Source organism: Prionailurus bengalensis, chromosome C1, assembly GCF_016509475.1.
Source record: "Prionailurus bengalensis isolate Pbe53 chromosome C1, Fcat_Pben_1.1_paternal_pri, whole genome shotgun sequence".
In the NCBI taxonomy this organism is placed as follows: domain Eukaryota; kingdom Metazoa; phylum Chordata; class Mammalia; order Carnivora; family Felidae; genus Prionailurus; species Prionailurus bengalensis.
The window spans coordinates 167,918,059-167,937,888 of NC_057345.1; the positions used below are offsets into that span (position 1 = coordinate 167,918,059).

The window sequence follows — 19,830 nt, forward strand, 5'->3', positions numbered from 1 at the left end:
GGAGAGAAGAGAAGCACTGTTGAGAGAGGACTCCTGGATGGTTTTGGATTTCTCCAAGCACAGTATGCCAGCACTAGTATGGATTACTAAGAGGACTTCATCTAAACTCTCTAAGAATACATTACATCTAAACAAACTTTAAACATAGGATTAACAGGAGTTGCAATAAGAAAAAAAACCAAGCTAACTACATAATTATAATATTAAAAGTAATATATTTAAAGACAGGCAATAAATACTACTGAGACTACATTTTTTAAAAAAGCAAACCTTTTCGGCATTTGAGTGAAAGGCAATAGCCATCTCCAGCCTATGTACTCTCTCTTCAGACGCTATTGTAAACTGTTTCCATACTCTGTTCAGTCGAGGAAGCGTGTCCCCAGATGATCGAGACGTGCAGCGCAGAGATTGGCACAACACAACTGTAGCCTGTAGCAACTGTCTTCCATAGTCGTAAGTGCTCTAAAAACAAACAAAAAAAAAGTATACATGAAATTACAATAAAAGAATTCTGAAAAGAGAGATGGAAAAGTGTACAGGAGGACTGTGGTTGCAAATGAGTAACACTACCAGAAATCAATGCGGAATGACTCCACTGGCACTTAATACTATAAATTAACTGCATGCATAATAAAAGATAGGAAAGCAATACTTTTTAGTAAGTTTCTTCCTTGCTAGGTTTTATTCTCTTACTCTGTTTTCCCCATCTCAGTCTACTTGATTCCACTGGCCAAAAACAATGTCTGCTCATTCACTAACCAACAAGTGGGTGAAAATGGACGCTTTATAGGGCACTTTATATCCCACACAGGAAACCACAACTGTTCACTGAGAGCTCAATTACTAGGGAAAATAAATTAAGATACTTTGCTCGCTCTCTCTCTCTCTCTCTCTCTCTCTCTCACACACACACACACACACACACACACACAGTTTGTGTTGTTATACTAATACTGAGGAGACGAAAAACTGGGACTTCTACTTTACTGATATTAACACATATTTCTTATTAACTTTAGTGAGTGAGCAGTTGGATTGCCTAAAAATGGCACAGTATATAACACAGTATATATAATGACATAGTATATAACAGCATTCATATAACATATAAATCAGAGGGAGCATATACAGAACCTGTATTCAGGAGAACATAAACCCTCTCAAGTTTATGCAGGCTAGTTTTGATGTACCAGCTGACACTTTTCTTAGTTCTGTGATATTTCTGAAATAACATGACTAACCTTCTTGGACTTGGAGGGTTAAGTTACATTATAATCATGCAGAAAGCTATTCAAACACTGAGCTTGTAGAAAAGGAAGATAACCAGTTCTGCACCTGTGCAACATCAACAAATTTTCTATGCTTTTCCAGTAAAACTTTTGTTTCCTGAGCATCATCACCCAATCTGATGTGGGTCTTAAGCAGGGCATCCAGAAGTTCACTTAGCCATTCTACTGCCTAAATAAAAATAAAGAAAGTGAAGCTCGATTCATAACTCTTATTATATCAAAACGCATTTATAAAAAGAAAAATTACTACCATGTGATTAATTAACCCACTAGTTATAACCTAACTTCTTAATAGCTCATTTCATTCAATGCCAAGCTACATGAATTAATGACCTCTCCTCCCCGTCAAAATCTGTAAAATCTAACAAGATGTATTAAAAAGAAGCACTCTTTTATTTTTTAAAAAAGTGTTTATTTTTGAGAAAGCACAAGAGGGGGCACGGGGGGGGGGGGTGCGGAAAGAGGGGGACAGAAGATCCAAAGTGGGCTCTGTGTTAACAACAGTGAGCCCAACTGTAGGGCTTGAAGTCATGAACCATGAGATCATGACCTGAGCTGAAGTTGGATGCTCAACCAACTGAGCCAACGAGGTGCCCCAAGAGAAGCATTCTTTTAGTATCATGTGGGGGTGCCTAGGTGGCTCAGTAAATTAAGTATCCAGCTTTTGATTTCGGCTCAGATCATGATCTCACAGGTCATAAGATCAAGTCCCATGTCAGGTTTTGCGCCTGACAACACAGAGCCTGCTTGGGATTCTCTCTCTCCCTCTTGCTCTCTTTCTCAAAAATAAATAAATAAATAGATAGATAAATAAACATTTAAAAAATAAAAAATAAAATCAATATCCTATGATTTGTATTATTAGAAGATCATGAGTTTATGTAATATAGATCTTACATGTTCTGTGATGCTATCTACATAGAGATAACATTGTTTATCTAGTTGAAAAAAACCCTCTTGCAGGTTAAAAAGCAACGTGCTACACCAGCCTTAATCCTGGCATGTAATAACTCACAAGAAAGTCAACAGTAATAATAATAAATAATCCCAATTTCTAGCTAAATGGAGAATCTCATTGAGAAGATAAGCCAAATAAGACCAGTACGGTAACTGAAAAGAAAAAAAACCATTTTATTATTTTAACAAGATAAGCTAGAACTTGACTTAATGCATTTACTTTCTTGGACCATGAAAAATACACTTTTTTAATAGGTGAAATCAATATTTTAAGAGAAGACAACTACATCATGTGCCTGATTGATCTTTACCTGGGCAGCATCTTCTTCACATTTAAACAACTGCACCATCTGAAGCATCTTTAACCTTCGCACATCTACCATGTCTTCACATCTAATAAACCCAAACATAAATTTAAGACATCATTTCAGTTTCGTTAATAACTATTATAACATCACCATCTGGCACACATATTTTATAGTATATTAAAATACTTAATCTTCCACACCATGGAGACTTCAACTATTCTGTACTGATTTGTAAGAATTTTAAGGATATCTATGTTACATCAAATACTTCAAAACCCTCAAGACACCTGAACGATACCTAATCACACACTCTCAAGGATAGAATGGATTCTGCAAAATACTGAAGCAAAGCACAAACATAGTGGTATACTAAAATCCAAAGAAATCTCCACTGCCAGTTAGCATTAAACAAGCCTCAAAGATAAGATTTAAAGTTTGTCAGGGTGCCTGGGTGGCTCAGTCGGTTGAGGGTCTGATTCTTGATTTCTGCTCAGGTCATACATGGTCTCATGGTTTGTGAGTTTGAGCCCTACATCGGACTCTGCACTGACAGCGTAGAACCTGCTTGGGATTCTCTCTCTCCCTCTCTCTCTGACCCTCCCTGACTCATGATCTCTCTCTCTCTCTCTCTCTCCCCACCTCCCACAAAATAAATTTAAAAACTTCAAAAAAAGTGTAAACCTTCTCAAATACTAATTTTGAAGATGATGCTCCAATGAAATAAGACAAAAATGTTAACATTTTTCATTATATTACCCAAAGCACTATCTAATTCTAAATAAAAACCAAAACAAAACAAAAAACACTCCCATCTGTTTTCCAAAGAAGAAATAAAGCTCTATTGATCTCTGGGTGTAGAGAAATACAATTCAGAGTATTTTTACATTTTATTTACTTATTTATTTTAATATTTATTTTTGAGAGAAAGAGAGAGCTTGCATGGTGGAGGGGCAGAGAGAGAGAGGGAAATGTAGAAATCTGAAGCAGGCTCCAGGCTCTGAGCTCTCAGCACAGGGCCCAATGTGGGGCTCAAACTCACAAACCACAAGATCATTATCTGAGCCGAAGTCGGATGCTTAACGGACTGAGCCACCCAGGTGCCCTAAGTATTTTTAAATTTTAGTGTGGTCTGCCCTATCTAATATACAGATTAAGCTTTCAAGGTGACTTGACCTAACTCAGCTCTGATCCATTCCCTTCATACCCATGCAATTCTATGTTAATTTAGACAGAAGGGAGAATTCAAATTCACTACAATGCCAAACACCAATAACCAGTTACCCAGGAGGCACTGGGCTCTGCTACACTCAATGTTCTCCAGCAAGCTGAATAACAATACAGAAACCATGGTCACAAGGCTATTTTTTATAAGGACCTCCTTTATGAAAGCCCATATTACTAAAATGACCTTAGTTAAAGGAAACTCTATAAGGGACTAAAAGGAAGTGATTATGGTAAGAATTGTTTAAAATCTGAAGCTAAACAATGTAAGGCACTGTAATGATGAAAACGCTATCACAGATATACTTAATACATGCTTTTGGGTCTTGGATAATGTGCCTGGAAAATGTAAGACATGGTCTAAACTATTAAGTTGGTCGCATTTGGGGAGGTGGACTTCTAAAGAAACAATATGGTAAGTGCTACTGTGGAGCTACGTAAAGAGTTCTATGGGAGAGGGAGGAACAAGTGACCAAACATGCCTTAGAAATCTAAAAAAAAAAAAAGCCTTCCAAAAATAAGTATCCCTGAATCATGAAGAATAAGCAGGAGTCCATCAGCCAGAAAATGAAGAAAGAAGTATTCTAAGTCACAGATTCATGAAACAGCACAGTGCATTCAGGAAAGTAAAAACAACTGTGTTTATATGAGAAAGTTGCAGGAAATAAGATTATGCAGGATTTAATTATGAAGGGTCTCCCACACTATTTCAAGGAGACAGAACTTCATGTGAGAAAAAAGGAAGTCACTGAGTGGGGTTTTATGATTAGATATGCACTTTACAAAGATTTACTGTCACGTACAACAGACTAGAGAGGAACAAGGCCAGAGGCAGATAAGAGAGAAGATCTTAAGTAGAAAACATTCAGGATTCAGAGAAAGTAGAACTTAAGACATTTAACTAGGCTATAAGAGATGAGGAAGAGTATGGATTTTAGGATAAATCCTAAATTTGGTAGCTGATGGTAACTTTACCTGGAAAATTAAAAGAGAAGAGTACATTATCTGAACATACTAGGTCTGAGGAATGTATGGGGGAAAATACCTGGAGATACTAAGTAGGCAAGTGGGATTACAGGTCTAAAGCAAGGGCAGGGGTGGGGTCAGAACCATAAATACTTAGTTACAATCACATGAAGTCATTAAAGTAGTAAGACTGTCCAGGGAGAACACACAGAATGAGAAGAGGATTTGGCCTCAAACCCTGAAAGCAGTGAAATTAGTGACAGAACAAGAAATCAGCAAAGAAAACTGAGAAGACAGAGTGCCAGGATGAGGGTGTTTTCAAAAGAAGACAAAGTTGTCAGAGTGTTTCAAGAAGAAAGTAAGTCAGTGGTGTCCAATGCTATTCAGTGTGATCAAGCTACATTAAGACCAAAAATATTCCCATGGGGCGCCTGGGTGGCGCAGTCGGTTAAGCGTCCGACTGCAGCCAGGTCACGATCTTGCGGTCTGTGAGTTCGAGCCCCGCGTCGGGCTCTGGGCTGATGGCTCAGAGCCTGGAGCCTGTTTCCGATTCTGTGTCTCCCTCTCTCTCTGCCCTTCCCCCGTTCATGCTCTGTCTCTCTCTGTCCCAAAAAATAAATAAACGTTGAAAAAAAAAAAAAAGACCAAAAATATTCCCTAGATTTTGAGCCAGATCAGGCATTTATTCAATACGGCAATTACAAAGTCACTGGTGACATCAATGAGAAGAAGTTCAGTGAAATGGTGAGGGTAGCAGTCAGACTGGGGAGGGCTAAAAAGTAAATGACAGTCAGTGAGAAAGTAGCATGAGTGCAGATTAGACCTTCAAATGGCTAAGCTTTCAACAAGAAGAACTCTAGGGCTAGATGACAATGAAGCGGTTGAAGAGGACAGTATATGCATGTGTATAATTTTTTTCTTAATAGGAGAGATTTAAGGATTTAAATGAGAGGCAGAGATCAGAGTAGAGAATGAGAGTGGAAGGGCAAAACATGAGGTAGTTGGCTTTAGTAAGAACAGAGTTACTTTGTGATTAGAATAAATAATGAAATGGTAAGTTTGCAGATACTAGGCTAGAAGGAATTTCTGCCTAACGCATATTTTCTGCGTGATGTAGTGATGTGTTCTGTGAGGTTTTACTGATGATGTTAAAATTTCTAAGTGTGCCAACATTTCATACAACCATGCTACACTGTATATACTTTCATATATTAATTTAACCTTCTACTTTGTAATGCTCTCCAGTTACTACTGCAAATTGAATTTTCAAAGAATCCTTTAAATTCCTCGCTGTATAACTGAGAACAAACTGAGGGTTGATGGGGGGTGGAAGGGAGGGGAGGGTGGGTGATGGGTATTGAGGAGGGCACCGTTTGGGATGAGCACTGGGTGTTGTATGGAAACCAATCTGACAATAAACTTCATATATTAAAAAAAATAAATAAATTAATTAAAAAAAATTCCTCGCTGTATATCAAAGAAAACTAAATAGCCTCTTACCCAGAATCTATTGTCTATTCTTTCACATCAAATGAGTACAATGGATATGTGACAATTTGTGACTCAGTTCAAACGAAGAAGTTGATCAATGCAGATGACACACTTAAGAGCATCTCTAAACTAAATGAAAATGGAAAAGAGCCAAGTTCTCCAAAAAGGGTTTTCTTTTCTTTTTTAATATTGTTAACATTTATCCATTTTTCAGAGACAGAGCACAAGCAGGAGAGGGGCAGAGAGAGGCAGACACAGAATCCAAAGCAGGCTCCAGGCTCTGAGCTGTCAGCACAGAGCCCAACGTGGGGCTTGAACTCACGAGCCCTGAGATCATTACCTGAGCCGAAGTCAGATGCTTAACCGACAGGCACCCCTCCAAAAAGGGTTTTCTTAAAGGACAGAAGAGTCACAGGCTACTGTGAAGATATGGAATGTGAAGTACTTGGGTGTAAGTGAAATTTCACCAGTGGGTAAAAAGGGAAAAGGTAGCATTAACTGAACAAACTGTTGTTGTTAGTACAATTACACAGAATAATTCCATTCACCAAAACCTAACACATGCCTACTATATCACAGGTGAGACCCTATACTCTGTATGGAAAATGTAAATTATATCAGTTATTTTAATATTATGTTATTTTAGCAAAAATTAACATTAATAGTCAAACTTTGCCTTTGTTTCCTAAGCTGCATATCTTCCATCACTCCTTGTATGTGGTCCACATTTTCTTTATTTTCAATGGTGACATCCTTTCCATAGGCCCAGGATGCCTGATTGGAGATCTGATCCAGAAGTCCTTGACCTTTTTCACGCAAACCTTGTAATCCTACATCTAAAAAAAAAGGTCCTAGATTTAATCTCTTAAACAAAAGAGGCACTTTCCCTCCCTCAAGTAAATCCTCTCAATTGTACCTGGATTCCAAGTGGAACAGCTTTGTGCATTAAACTATCTTGGGGTGGAGGTCTCTGAACACTTCAAGCAATAAACCCCTTTTATAATAGTGGTTCAAATTGGAGCTCCTTCTCATGCCAAATTCTCCATAAAGAGAATTTCCAATTATTTCTCAAAATTGAAAGCAGGAAGTGTGAGAATTTCTATCTTGGTTATAGTAAGATTTTTCAATTTGTTTCCTTTTTGCTTTTACGTAGTCCAATTTTTAGGAGAAAACAGCAAACATTTTGTTCAAAAAAATGTAGAAGAGTTACAAGACTTCAAAGCATTCAAGCAATGTATGATCACTGTGAAAAAAGGATGCTGAATGTTTTGAGTACAGGCATCGTCCAGCTTATACCAAACAAGAAGTAACATTTAGGGTAGATTTACAGTACTCCAAACTAGACTAGCATAGAGGAATTCTTTTTTTTTTCTTTTTTAAAGGAAAAATATGATTCCAGAAAGCTTCTGACACTTTGAAATGAAGTGCATTGGGCATATTAGATACAAAATATGCACTATGCCTATCATGTGTTAAAATAACAAAGACTGCAAACAAGTAAAATGCCCATACAAACATGATTTTTCAAACCCATTCCCTCAAATCCTTTTCACTAATTAATCTGGTTCAATGGTATGTCATCATTTTCAACTAAATCTCTGTCTCAGGTTTCTGCTTCCTTGCCTCCATTCCCCTTTGCCATCCTATCCCCCTCAATATAACCTTCCCTTCCCATTCGCACATCTACTATCTTCTCTCCATCATGACGTAGGGAAATTCACTGTATTTCCTTCCTACTGTAGTAAAATGTTAAAAGGCCTTGGTGTCAAGTGAAACGGGACCATCCTCCCCTTGGGAGAGTAGGTAACCTTGGCAATATTCCCAGTTTGGAGAAACAAATGCACAGAACCAAACCGACTATGTATTCACAAGGTTAGGATATAGCAACAACAAAAATCATTGCATAAAACACAGTTTGGGGCATACAAGGTTTACCACAGAACACTTCACAGCTAATTACAGTTTATGCATGCACTACAAATAACTGTTCATAGGATATGCAAGACATAGCACCTGTAGATATAGCTGGGTAAAGAAGAAAGGCTAAAGGCCCAATGAAGGAAGGGTGATTGGCCATCAATGAAAAATAAAAATTTTACCATGTATTACACCCTTCAAGGGAATAAAACCTATTTTATACTAATTTTTCCTATGTTCCCTATAAATAATTCTCATTAGTTCAGTATAAGTTGACTTGTCTAACGATAGTAATGATATTTCTAAAAAAAGAACCCTTATGTTTCAGCATTTTTAAAATCTGCTTACCAACACTTTTCAGCTTCTCTTCAAGCAGTTTTAAAGTCTGCTGAATCGATGCTCCATCAGCTGGTGCTACATCTACGCACAACATCCCTAATAAGCCATCCAACTGCTGAGACAACTAAAGCAGAGGGACACCAAAGAGATAACCCTGATGTAATCAGCATCTAAAGTGTTTAATGATTAATGAGGTTTATGTCTAATGAGGTTATCACAATTACACTTGAAAAAAGACTATGCTGTTAAAAGACAAGGACGAATAATTAGAATACATGTTATCTGAAAGACAGAACACATAGATGCATGCACCAAGAAGACAAAGATTTATATCCAGGTCAGCAGAATGTAAAAAAAAGTACTGCAACTTCCATTTCAATCTAAGTTATAAAGCATAAACAGAGAAACAATCAAAATAAATATATCAACTAGGTTGGAAGACTAGACAAAACAGGTTTATGTGCATGCAAAATGACTTAAAAATGAAAATTAAAAAAAAAAAAGACTTTTATCATCTCTCCACAAGCAAATTATTCTATTGTTCCAGAAAAATAATTAGGAGACATGCAAACCTGCAAAAATTATGTGCAGATAAGTATAAGTGTTCAGATCATTTGAAGAAAAGAAAAGCAATCAGAGTAGACACTTACATCTTGGGCAACACCATGAAATTCAAGAGCTGCTTGTAAGAGATTCTGCCTAAATTCCAGCTGACTGGCCTGTCGGTAGCAAACATCACTAAGTTGTTGCTGCAGTGACTTCAGTTCCACAAGATCTTCCTCATCCCCAGCATTTAAGAGTGCTGCAATTTGTTGATTAAGTTCCACATACACTGCAAACCATTCCTGTAACACACATGTTGTAAAGTAAATTAAGGATCAAATTGGTTCCTGAAAAACTACATTACATTTTATAATTCCTTTAGATAAACTAAGTAACATATACGACAATTTTCGAAGGCAAAATTTCTTCAAGTGAAGATGAGAAGTCCCCAACCCCCAAATCCTTCCATTCCAACCTGGAGCTCACTCCTGCCAACAGCAGTATCTATCCTGGTCTCTGAATGTTCCATTTCCTTTCTTGTTCTACCTAAAACCTGTCCACCCTCAGAGAAAAGTATTACCCGACCACTTTTTCTCCCTTTCCCTCAAAACCCACTTCTCCTTTACAATGCATGCTATCGGACAACATCCTTCCAATGCTTCCCATTACCCAGGGAGCATGGCAAAGGTCACTGCCCCTCTCTGGGCCAGCCTTCCCACGGGCTCCCACCACGTAGACATTCACCCAGCACACTTAACTCTTTCCCTGATTCTCTCCCTCACTTCCAACCATCCTATCCTCACCCCACTTTGGCCACCTACCCCAACAGATGCAAACTCTTATCATTTTCATACACTACTATCCAACCCCCAAATCTTAACTTTAATAATCTCATTCTCTGACCACCAGCTCCTGACTCTCCAATTAACACCCTTTAGGATGCTCATTCCTACAACCCCATGAGATTGGCCAATTCAGTGGCCTGCTTGTTTTACTTTTCCAGCACTCAAGAGCCTCATGTCCTCATGTCTATCTTTGGTCAGAGACTATATAACCATCTCCCAAGGCAAGACCCATGCTCATGCCCTGCTCTCTTCCTTTCATCAGATTCCCCTGCAGAATCCTCAGACCTGGGTTTCTGTGCCTACTGTGTACCTATACCAGAGTAGCAACATAGCTGGATAATAACAACTATGTGAACAGCTGTCTTTTTAAATAAAGATAAATTAAAAAAAAATACACACCTACACATACACATTCTCTATATGAAAATATACAAATATATATAACCTCAAATAGAATTTCAGGAATCCTATTACATTTCTCTAGTCAATTCATTTTATCATTCTCCCAATTATTTGCTTTCTTTACTCCAATTCCCACTCCCTTTCCCTCTCTTCACTCTAAAAATCTAGCCTCTTATTTCACTAGGAAGCAATTAGAGAACTCTCCCATCTTCTTACCAACAAATCTATGACCCTCCCTCCATCTGCAGCCCTATGCTTTGCCCTCCCTACTAAAATAGCACACAAACAGTCCCTGCATCTAAGCCAACCCCTTCACTCGTGCTACCTCTGTCCTCTTTTGCCTACATAAGGCCTTGCTCTTGCACTTATCTTCTCTCTCCCATCATGAACTCACTCTTTCCAACTGGATTATTTCTACCAGCATACAAATAAAATGCAGTATCTTATATTTAAAAACAAAATATACTTAAGACAGGTGCATTTTACTATATATAAATTAACTTAAATTAAAAACAACAAAAAAAACCCAAAACCCTTAAGACCAAGACCATCCCTTAAATAAATATTCTACACTCACTCTACCTTCTCATTTCCCATTCTCTTTTTAATCCATTCTGGTCAGTATTTTGTCCTTCCTGCTCTTACCAAATTCTCAGTCTTTATCTTACTGGGCCCCTCAGTTGCATTTGACAAAGGCAACCACTTCCTCCTTGAAATGCCTTTTTTCTCTAGTTCCCTGAGACATAGCAGCTCCTCTGCTGGCCCTCCTGCTTTTTTGCCCTCTAAATTTAGGATGACCGGGGCTCAGCTTTCCAAAGGCTCTTTTCTTTTTAAATCAGTACTCTTTGGGCTTGGATGAGCTCACCTACCCATGTCTTTGAGTAACCTCCATGCGCTGGTAATTCCCATATTAATATTCTTATCTTAACCCCTTCCCTGAATCCAATGCTGATATTCAACTGCCCACTAGCTATCTCCATTTGGATGAGCATTACACACCTAAAATTTAACCTGTCTCCAAAGCTACTAGTTCTAAGCCTCTCAACCTGCTTCTTTCCCAGTTTTCCCATTCTTCAGAGGTGCTAAGGTCAAACACCTGATTCTTCCAAGAGCAAGTCTTACTGGCTCAATCTCAGGAATGTGACAACTTCTCATCACATCTACTGCCTCCATTCTTAGTCTCTTGTTTTCCTATTTTGTTGTCTGTCCCTTGTCCCTATTCTCCATATGATAGCCAATGATCTTTTAAAAACATAAATCAGGGGTGCCTGGGTGGCTCAGTCAACTCAAGTCATAATCTCAAGGCTCATAGGTTCGTGCCCTGCATCAGACTCTTGTGGTGACAGCTCAGAGCCTGAAGCCTGCTTCAGATTCTGTCTCCCTTTCTCTCTGCACCTCCCCTGCTCGCAATCTCTCTCAAAAATAAATATTAAAAAAAAAATTAAAAACATAAATCAGTTCTCTTCTACAAAATCCCTCCAATGATTTCATGTTAACATTTAAAATAAATGTCAAGTTCCTTTCCATGGGCTAAGTGAACATGCTTTGGCCCGAACTCCCTCTAGAAACATGGTTTTGTGTGGCTTACCTTATTCACAGACATACCTATTATTCCTTTACCATGGCAAGTAAACTCCTGCCTACGGGGTTTCACTTGTGTCCTAGATCTGAACTTCCTTTTGCCTGAATTACTCCTTCATAAGGTCTCTCATTAAATGTGATCTCCTCAGAGAGGCCTTTCCTGAAAGCCTTTTCTTATCTGCTTTCCTCCCTCTTTCCCAATATAAATTTAAGTTCTATAAGACAGTGTTATATACCAAAGAACATAGAATGATATGTGACATATATAGTATGTGCTCAATACATACTGAATGAACATGTAAGATGCTTTCTATTAGATACTGCAGATTAGCTGGCATTAAATTAAGTTAGGTAACAGGTACTGGTCTAAATGTGGTCTACTCTTGTGCCCTGTACCTAAAACTTGGGTTTTGCTTATTTGTCACATTGTTTTATTGCTTGAACTACTACTATGAAACCTTTGAAAATTATTATATAGATGATGTAGTCAGATGTAGTGAAAAAAACACTGGATTTGAAAGACAGGCTCAAGGTCTTTTTTCCTTACAAAAGGTATGATCTTCATTAAGTCGCTTAATTTCTTAGAACCAGTTTCTTTCTTTATAGCAGTGATTTTCAATGGGAGGTTATTTTGCTTCATAGGGAACATTTCCCAATATCCAGAGACACTTTTGGCTGCCATAACTGAGGAGGCACAATGCTAATGCATCTAGTGGGTAGAGACCAGCGATGCTGCTAAATTACCCTACAATGCACAGGACAGCCCCTACAATAAAGATCTATCTGGCCCAAAGTGTCAATAGTGCAAAGTTGAGAAACCCTGTTCTATACACAACACTGATGACACTATTATCTATCTTACCTATTTTATTGGTTATCATATAAATTTAATTATATACTACCATACACGAAATACTTTTTAAACCATACAGTGATTTTGTTTTTATTTTATTTAAAAAATTTTTTTTGAATGTTTATTTATTTTTGAGAGAGAGAGAGAGAGAGAGAGAGAGAGAGCGAGCGCATGAGCGGGGGAGGAACAGTGAGAGAGGGAGACACAGAATCTGAAGCAGGCTCCAGGCTCTGAGCTGTCAGCACAGAGCCTGAGGCAGGGCTCGAACTCACGAGCCATGAGATCATGACCTGAGCCGAAGTCGGACGCTCAACCAACTGAGCCACCCAGGTGCCCCCATACAGTGATTTTAAAGGTTAACGGAGAGTAGGAGTTAAGATGGCAGAACAGGGGCGCTTGCACGGCTCAGTCTTAAGCATCTGACTTCGGCTCAGGTCATGATCTCATGGTTCGTGAGTTTGAGCCCCGCATCAGGCTCTGCGAAGATGGCTCAGATTCTGGAGCCTGCTTCAGATTCCATGACTCCCCCCACCCCCCCGTCCCTCCCCTCCTTGCACTCTCTCTAAAATTAACAAACATTAAAAAAAAAAAAAAGATTAAAAAAAAAAAGGATGGCAGAGCAGCATGGAGACCCTGAGCTTATCTTGTCCTTAAAATGCAGCTAGATCAGCACCAAACCATTTTGAACACCTAGGAAATTGACCTGAGGATTAACCCAACGGCCTATATAACTTGAGCCATAGAACTCAGCAGGTACGCAGTGCAGAGAGGTGAACTGGGGGAGAGAAAAGCTGTAGAGGGCAGGGAGCTGTTTTCTCAGACAGAAGACACAGAGAAAAGGGGGAAAGTGTGGTGCATTGGGGTCCTGCAAGAAAAGCATTCCCTTGAAAGTAGCTGGAGAGAGAAAGAGTGAAAACACTCACAGGAAGACTGAATAAGTAATCTGTTCCCCAAAACCACTGACAGGGAGAAGGGAGAGGGTTTCAATACGACCAGGATTCTATAAACAGTGGGGCACAGAGTCCGAAGTCTTGGAGTTCAGTGCCTGGTGGTGCTCTGGTGAGGAAGTATGGCAAATCCCCAGGAGCAGACAGCAGAGCCTTAGAGGTCTGTGTGCCACATGGGGAGAAGTGGTTCCCCTGATTGGAAAGTATTTGGTAGAAGCCATATGGCCTCCCCAAAGGAAAAGGTCCCAGTGGACCCCACAGAGAAGCCACATTTGCTGGTACTGGGACAAAGATGCCATAGTGCAGCGAAACCTGGGGCCAGCTATGTGTTGTGATTTGCCATAATCTCTGAACCTCTGCCACTGCACGATCGCATGAAGTTTTTCTGGGGCAAGCCGGCACCTGGCCATTGCTCAGCAAGACCCTCCACCAGAGAGTCGGCAGGCGTCCAAGCCACAGAGGTCTCTGAAGTGTAAGGTTTTGAAACACAACCCCATCTGAGATAAAACACTGGAGGGAGGTGCTGCTTGGCAGGCAGACAGCTGGGACACGGATGGGGTGGAGGCAGGGAGTGGATGGAGGCCTGAGACAAAGGAGGGGTGCTTGATTGTGGGTTGGTGAGGGCACGAAGTTCCTATGGCAGAGACTAGGGAGCTGGGTGAAGCCATTTCCACCTCTCCTGCACACACACATGTGCACACGAGCATGCGCACCACACTGATCCACCCCAGTAGCCTAAGCAGTGTCACCCAGTGGAGAACAGAGCCAATACACCAAGCCCCATCCAACTGCACCCTGCCCTCCAAGCACATTTCCTAGAAGACCAGAACAAGTCACTCCACGTGCTCCATGTATGAACTATAGAGTGCTTCATAGTTACAGTTCTAGGGGAAACTGGATGTAACTTCATTTGGGTTTCATTCTGTTCACAGATTCACTTATTTGCTCGTTTTCCTTGCTTCTGTTTTTGCTTAAATTGTTTTTTTCTTTCTTTTCTTGCTCTTTCTTGAATAGAGAGAAAAAATGTTTTTACTTTATTTTTTATAACTAAAATTTTTTTGTTCTATTTCATTTTATTTTATTCTATTTTTTAATTTTTACATTTTTTACTTTTTCTTTCTCTCCTTTCCCTTTTTTTCTCTATTCTATCAAGCTTCTTTCAACAAGCAGACTGAAAGACACCTAGGACCTAGCTTTGATTTTTTTTTTTTTAATTTCTAAATTTTCATTAATTTTCTTTCTTCCTCCCAAATGAAAAAATGAATGGATTCACGCCAAAAGAAAGAAGAGGAAGAAATGACAACCGGGACTTAACACAGATGTAAGTAAAACGCCTGAACAAGAATTTAGAACCATGATAATAAGAATACAAGCTGGGGTTGAAAACAGCACAGAAGACACCACAGAATCCCCTTCTGTGGATATTAAAAAAAAAATCTAGTCAGGCCAAAATTAAAAATGCTGTAACTGAGATACCATCTTGAACGGATGCCACGACAGCAAGGATGGATGAAGCAGAGCAGTATCAGCATTACAGAAGGTAAAGTTATGGAGAATAAGGAAACAGAAAAAAGGAGAGAAACAAAGGCAAAAGATTATAATACAAGACATAGAGAACTCAGTGACTTATTAAAGAGGAATCTGAATCATAGAAATCCCAGAAGATGACAAAGAGAGAAAAAAGAGGCAGAAGGTTTATGTGACCAATTCATAGCAAAAAACTTTCCTAATCTGGGGAAGGACACAGACATCAAAATCCAAGAAGCACAGAGAACTCTCATTAGATCCAACAAAAACCGACCATCACCAAGGCATATCATAGTCAAATCAAATTCACAAAATACAGACAAGAAAAGAATTATGAAAGCAGCAAGGGGAGAAAAGTCCTTAACTTATAAGGGAAGACAGATTAGGTTCGAAGCAGACCTATTCACAGAAACTTGGCAGGCTAGAAAGGAGTGGCAGGATACATTCAATGTGCCGAACTGGAAAAATATATAGCCAAGAATGCTTTATCCAGCAAGGCTGTCATTCGGAATAGAAGGAGAGACAGAGTTTCCAAGAGAAAAACTAAAGGAATTTGTGACCACTAAACCACTCCTGCAAGAATTAAAAAAAAAAAATTTTTTTAATATTTGTTTTTGAGAAAGAGAGAGAAAGAGAAAGAGAGAACAAGAACGCGAGAGTGAGAGTGCTCATGGGAGGAACACAAAGAGAGGGAGGTACAGAATCTGAAGCAGGCTCCAGGCTCTGAGCTGTCAGCAAAGAGCCTGACGTGGGGCTCAAACCCATGAACTGAGCTGAAGTCAACATTCAACCGACTGAGCCACCCAGGAGCCCCCCTGCAAGAAATTTTAAGGGGGACTCTGAGCGGAGAAAAGTCAAAACAAAAAAGACCAAAAGCAAGTAACACTAGAAAGGACTAGAGAACATCACCAGAAACACCAACTCTACAAGTAACACAATGACAATAAATTTGTATCTTTCAGTACTCTAAATGTAAATGGACTAAATGCTCCAATCAAAAGACACAGGGTATCAGAATGTATAAGAAAACAAGACCCATCTATATGCTGCTTACAAGAGACTCATTTTAGACCGAAAGACATCTGCAGACAGAAAGTAAGGGGATAGAGAACTATTACACTAATGTTCATCAAAACAAAGCTGGAGTAGCCATACTTATATCAGACAAACTAAATTTCAAAATAAAGACTGAAACAAGAGATGAAGGTGGGCATAATTAAGGGGTCTATCCACCAAGAAGATCTAACAATTGTAAATATTTATGCCATCGTGGGAGCACCCGAATATATAAATCAATTAATCAAAAAAAAAACTCATTGATAATAATACCGTAATAGTAGGGGACTTCAATACCCCACTGATAACAATGGACAGATCATCTAAGCAGAAAATCAACAAGGAAACAATAGCTCTGACACACTGGACTGGATGGACTTAACAGATATATTGAGAATATTTCATCCTAAAGCAGCAGAATACACATTCTGCTCAAGTACACATGGAACATTCTCCAGAATAGGTCCCATACTGGGACACAAATCAGCCCTCAACAAGGGCAAAAATACTGAGATCCTACCGTACATATTTTTAGACCACAACACTATGAAACTTGAAATCAACCACAAGAAAAATCTGTGAAGACCATGAATACTCGAGGATTAAAGAACATCCTACTAAAGAATGAATGGGTTAACCAAGAAATTAAAGAGAAAATTAAAAAGGACACAGAAGCCAATGAAAATGATAACACAGTAGTCCAAAACCTCTGGAACGCAGCAAAGGTGGTCTTAAGAGAGAGTATACAGCAATCAAGGCCTTCCCAAAGAAGGAAGAAAGGTCTCAAATATGCAATCTAACCTTACACCTAAAAGAGCTGGAAAAGAACAGCAAATAAAGCCCAAAACCAGCAGAAGAAGGAATAAAGAGCAGAAATCAATGAGATCAAAATAAAAAAAAAAAAAAACCAAAAACAGATCAATGAAATCAGGAGCTGGTTCTGTGAATGAATTAACAAAATTGATAAACCCCTAGCCAGACTGTAGTAAAACTCTACTCTCCACTTGTGAGAGTGCAAGTAAAAAACACAACACCTTAGTATTATGAATAGTTTTGACCCTGTGGACCCTATAATAGAATCTCAGGAATTTCTCTTCCCAGAGATCCTCTGGCCATATTTGAGAACTACTGGACAAGTTAGTTAATGATGCTAAGAAAATTGGTTATGTCCATGAGAGGGGGTGGGGGCGGACAGGAGCCTACCTCACACCATACAATATTAAATTTCAAATAAATTAAAGGTGTAAATGTGAATCATTTTTTTAAACAAGATTAAGAGACATTGATTTAAAGACGAAAATACTACTTGAGAAAAATATCACTACGTTTTCAAATAGAAAGGAATTTCACAATCTTCTCCACAGTACTTGCAAATTTAGTTTATGCTCTAAAAAAATAGAACCAATTCTTTGAAAAAATGAGTAATGATACAGAGTAAAATAGTAAAGTAAAAGATTAGCGCCCTGGATCAGTATTTCTTACAGTGAGATCTATCTACATCACAGTGGGGTGCCTGCGTGGCTCAAGAGGTTAAGTGTCCAAATTTGGCTCAGCTCATGATCTCGCGGTTCATGAGTCTGAGCCCCGCATTGGGCTCTGTGCTGACAGCTTGAAACCTGGAGCCTGCTTCGGATTCTATGTCTCCCTCTCTCTCTCTGCCCCTCCCCCACTCATACTCTGTGTCTGTCTCTCTCTCTCCCAAAAATAAACATTAAAAAAATAAGTAAAATAAGAAAACTTAAGTTCCACCCTGACCTACTAAATCAGAGTCTGCTGGTATGTGGCTCTGCAAGAGAAGTTTAACAATTACTTCAGGTGACTCCTATGACCACTAGGGTTCACACAAAACCATACTAAAGCTGATTTTTTTCCCTAGTTTGAACTTAGAATATAAAGGCCCTAGTAACCAGAACAAGGATGCAAACAAAACTAGTCTGGTTCATGAAATTAACACCTGAAATTAAAGAAACTCTTACCAGGAACTGCACCTGTCCTAAAAAAAAAAAAAATAATAATCAGTCTCCTGGGATGTAAGGGAAAAAAAAACTGTCGTGCATGTGCACGTGCACGTGCGCTCTCTCTTCAAATTAATCAAAATGTTTCTTTCTAAGAAATAGAATATAAAATTTATAGAACACTGAGTGAACAGGCTGCCTTCGGCTCAGTTTTGGTCATCCTCTGGTCTACCTCTTATAAACATTTAACTGCACAGAAAAGGATTACTTCATAGAAAAAAACACATCAATTCCAAGACATTGTAATTTGGATGCAGGAGGCAGATAAGGAATGAGCTTGAATGCTCACATACTAGGACAGAGGGAGTCATCGGGATTGACACTGGAATCATGTGGCAATTGGTGGTGATGCACAGCTGGTGAAATAATGGGTATTTATGCTTTTACCAAGAAATACAAATCCTAATTTAGGCGGAGAGAAACACTGCCAGCTCACTGAAGGCTAATATGTTCAGGAGAAGTGGGTGTTCACTCTTCATGTACATCTGTTTTGCTGCTTACTAGAAGGCACAACACAACAGTCTTCTCTTTGAAAACCAGAAGTCAGCACTGTGAGATGGGGGATACAAACAGAATCCTAAAGCATCATAGATTTGTTTTTGCATATTCCTATGATGTGCTTTTACTTGCAAAGAGAAAAAGAAAACTTTTAATAAGATAGCAGATCATAAGCTAATATACTCATCCTGCATCAATCTATTCTCAAGGTGACAATGTAGTGCCACTTATTGGTTTAAAAAGTGCAATTCTCTTTTGTAAACATTTAGAATGAAAAATTTCAAATATATTAAAAACTGGAAAAAACAGTATAATGAACTCTCTGTGCCATCTATTTTCAGTGACTATTAACTCAACTCATGGCGAATCCTGTTTCTTCTATACGTCCATCCTATTTGTCCTCACCCCCCAATTTTGAAACTGACTGTCACACATCATTTAAAATGAGATCCATAATTAAGTCATCAATGATTCTTTTCTTTGAGCACCATGTCTATAAATGCAAACATCAATATATATGCTTATGTCCTCAAGTACTAAGAGGACAGAAATGGAAAAAAAAATGTTATTATCTATTATCTTAAGCATATCAAATCCAGTAGCTTTCTCTGAGAGTGAGCTAGTGAGCAAGACAGAGAGAAATATAGAAAGCGACAGAAAGAGAAGTACAGAGATGCAGACAGAGGAAAAAGATTTTATGAGTATCAACCCAGCTACCCATTCATCAAAAAATGCTCTCTTCAACAAAAAAAGTTTCTTCGTGTATAAAAATAAGGTGATGGTATTATTAGAGTAGTCTAAAAGTAGTCTAAAAGATCGGGGGACCTGGGTGGCTCAGTCAGTTAAGTGTCCGACTTTGGCTCGGGTCATGATCTCATGGTTCGTGGGTTTGAGCCCTGCATTGGTTCTGTGCTGACAGCTCAGCGTCTGGAGCCTGCTTCAAATTCTGTGACTCCCTCTTTCTATGCCTTTCCCCTGCTTGCATGCTGTCTCTCTCAATAATACATAAATATTAAAAAAATTTTTTTAAGAATAATCTAGATCATTTACAATTCAAAAATTCTGGAATTTTATA

At 38.8% G+C, this 19,830-nt stretch overlaps 1 protein-coding gene across 6 annotated transcripts in view; it reads right to left on the minus strand.

Moving 5' to 3' along the window:
- Window positions 1-19,830, minus strand: part of SESTD1 (SEC14 and spectrin domain containing 1) — a 163,868-nt gene that overhangs the window by 13,544 nt on the left and 130,494 nt on the right. For 5 of the 6 annotated variants that reach the window (XR_006296875.1, XR_006296874.1, XM_043577191.1 and 2 more), the window contains 6 exons: window positions 9,139-9,333; window positions 8,498-8,612; window positions 6,909-7,068; window positions 2,558-2,639; window positions 1,336-1,458; window positions 271-462 (listed from right to left, as the gene is read on the minus strand). Coding sequence is in view for 4 of the 6 variants with exons in the window: in XM_043577191.1 (XP_043433126.1) it covers window positions 271-462; window positions 1,336-1,458; window positions 2,558-2,639; window positions 6,909-7,068; window positions 8,498-8,612; window positions 9,139-9,333 (867 nt within the window). In the remaining 2 variants the exon portion in view is untranslated. Of the gene's footprint in view, window positions 1-270; window positions 463-1,241; window positions 1,459-2,557; window positions 2,640-6,908; window positions 7,069-8,497; window positions 8,613-9,138; window positions 9,334-19,830 lie in introns of those variants that run through there. The other variant, XM_043577194.1, reaches the window with a different exon arrangement.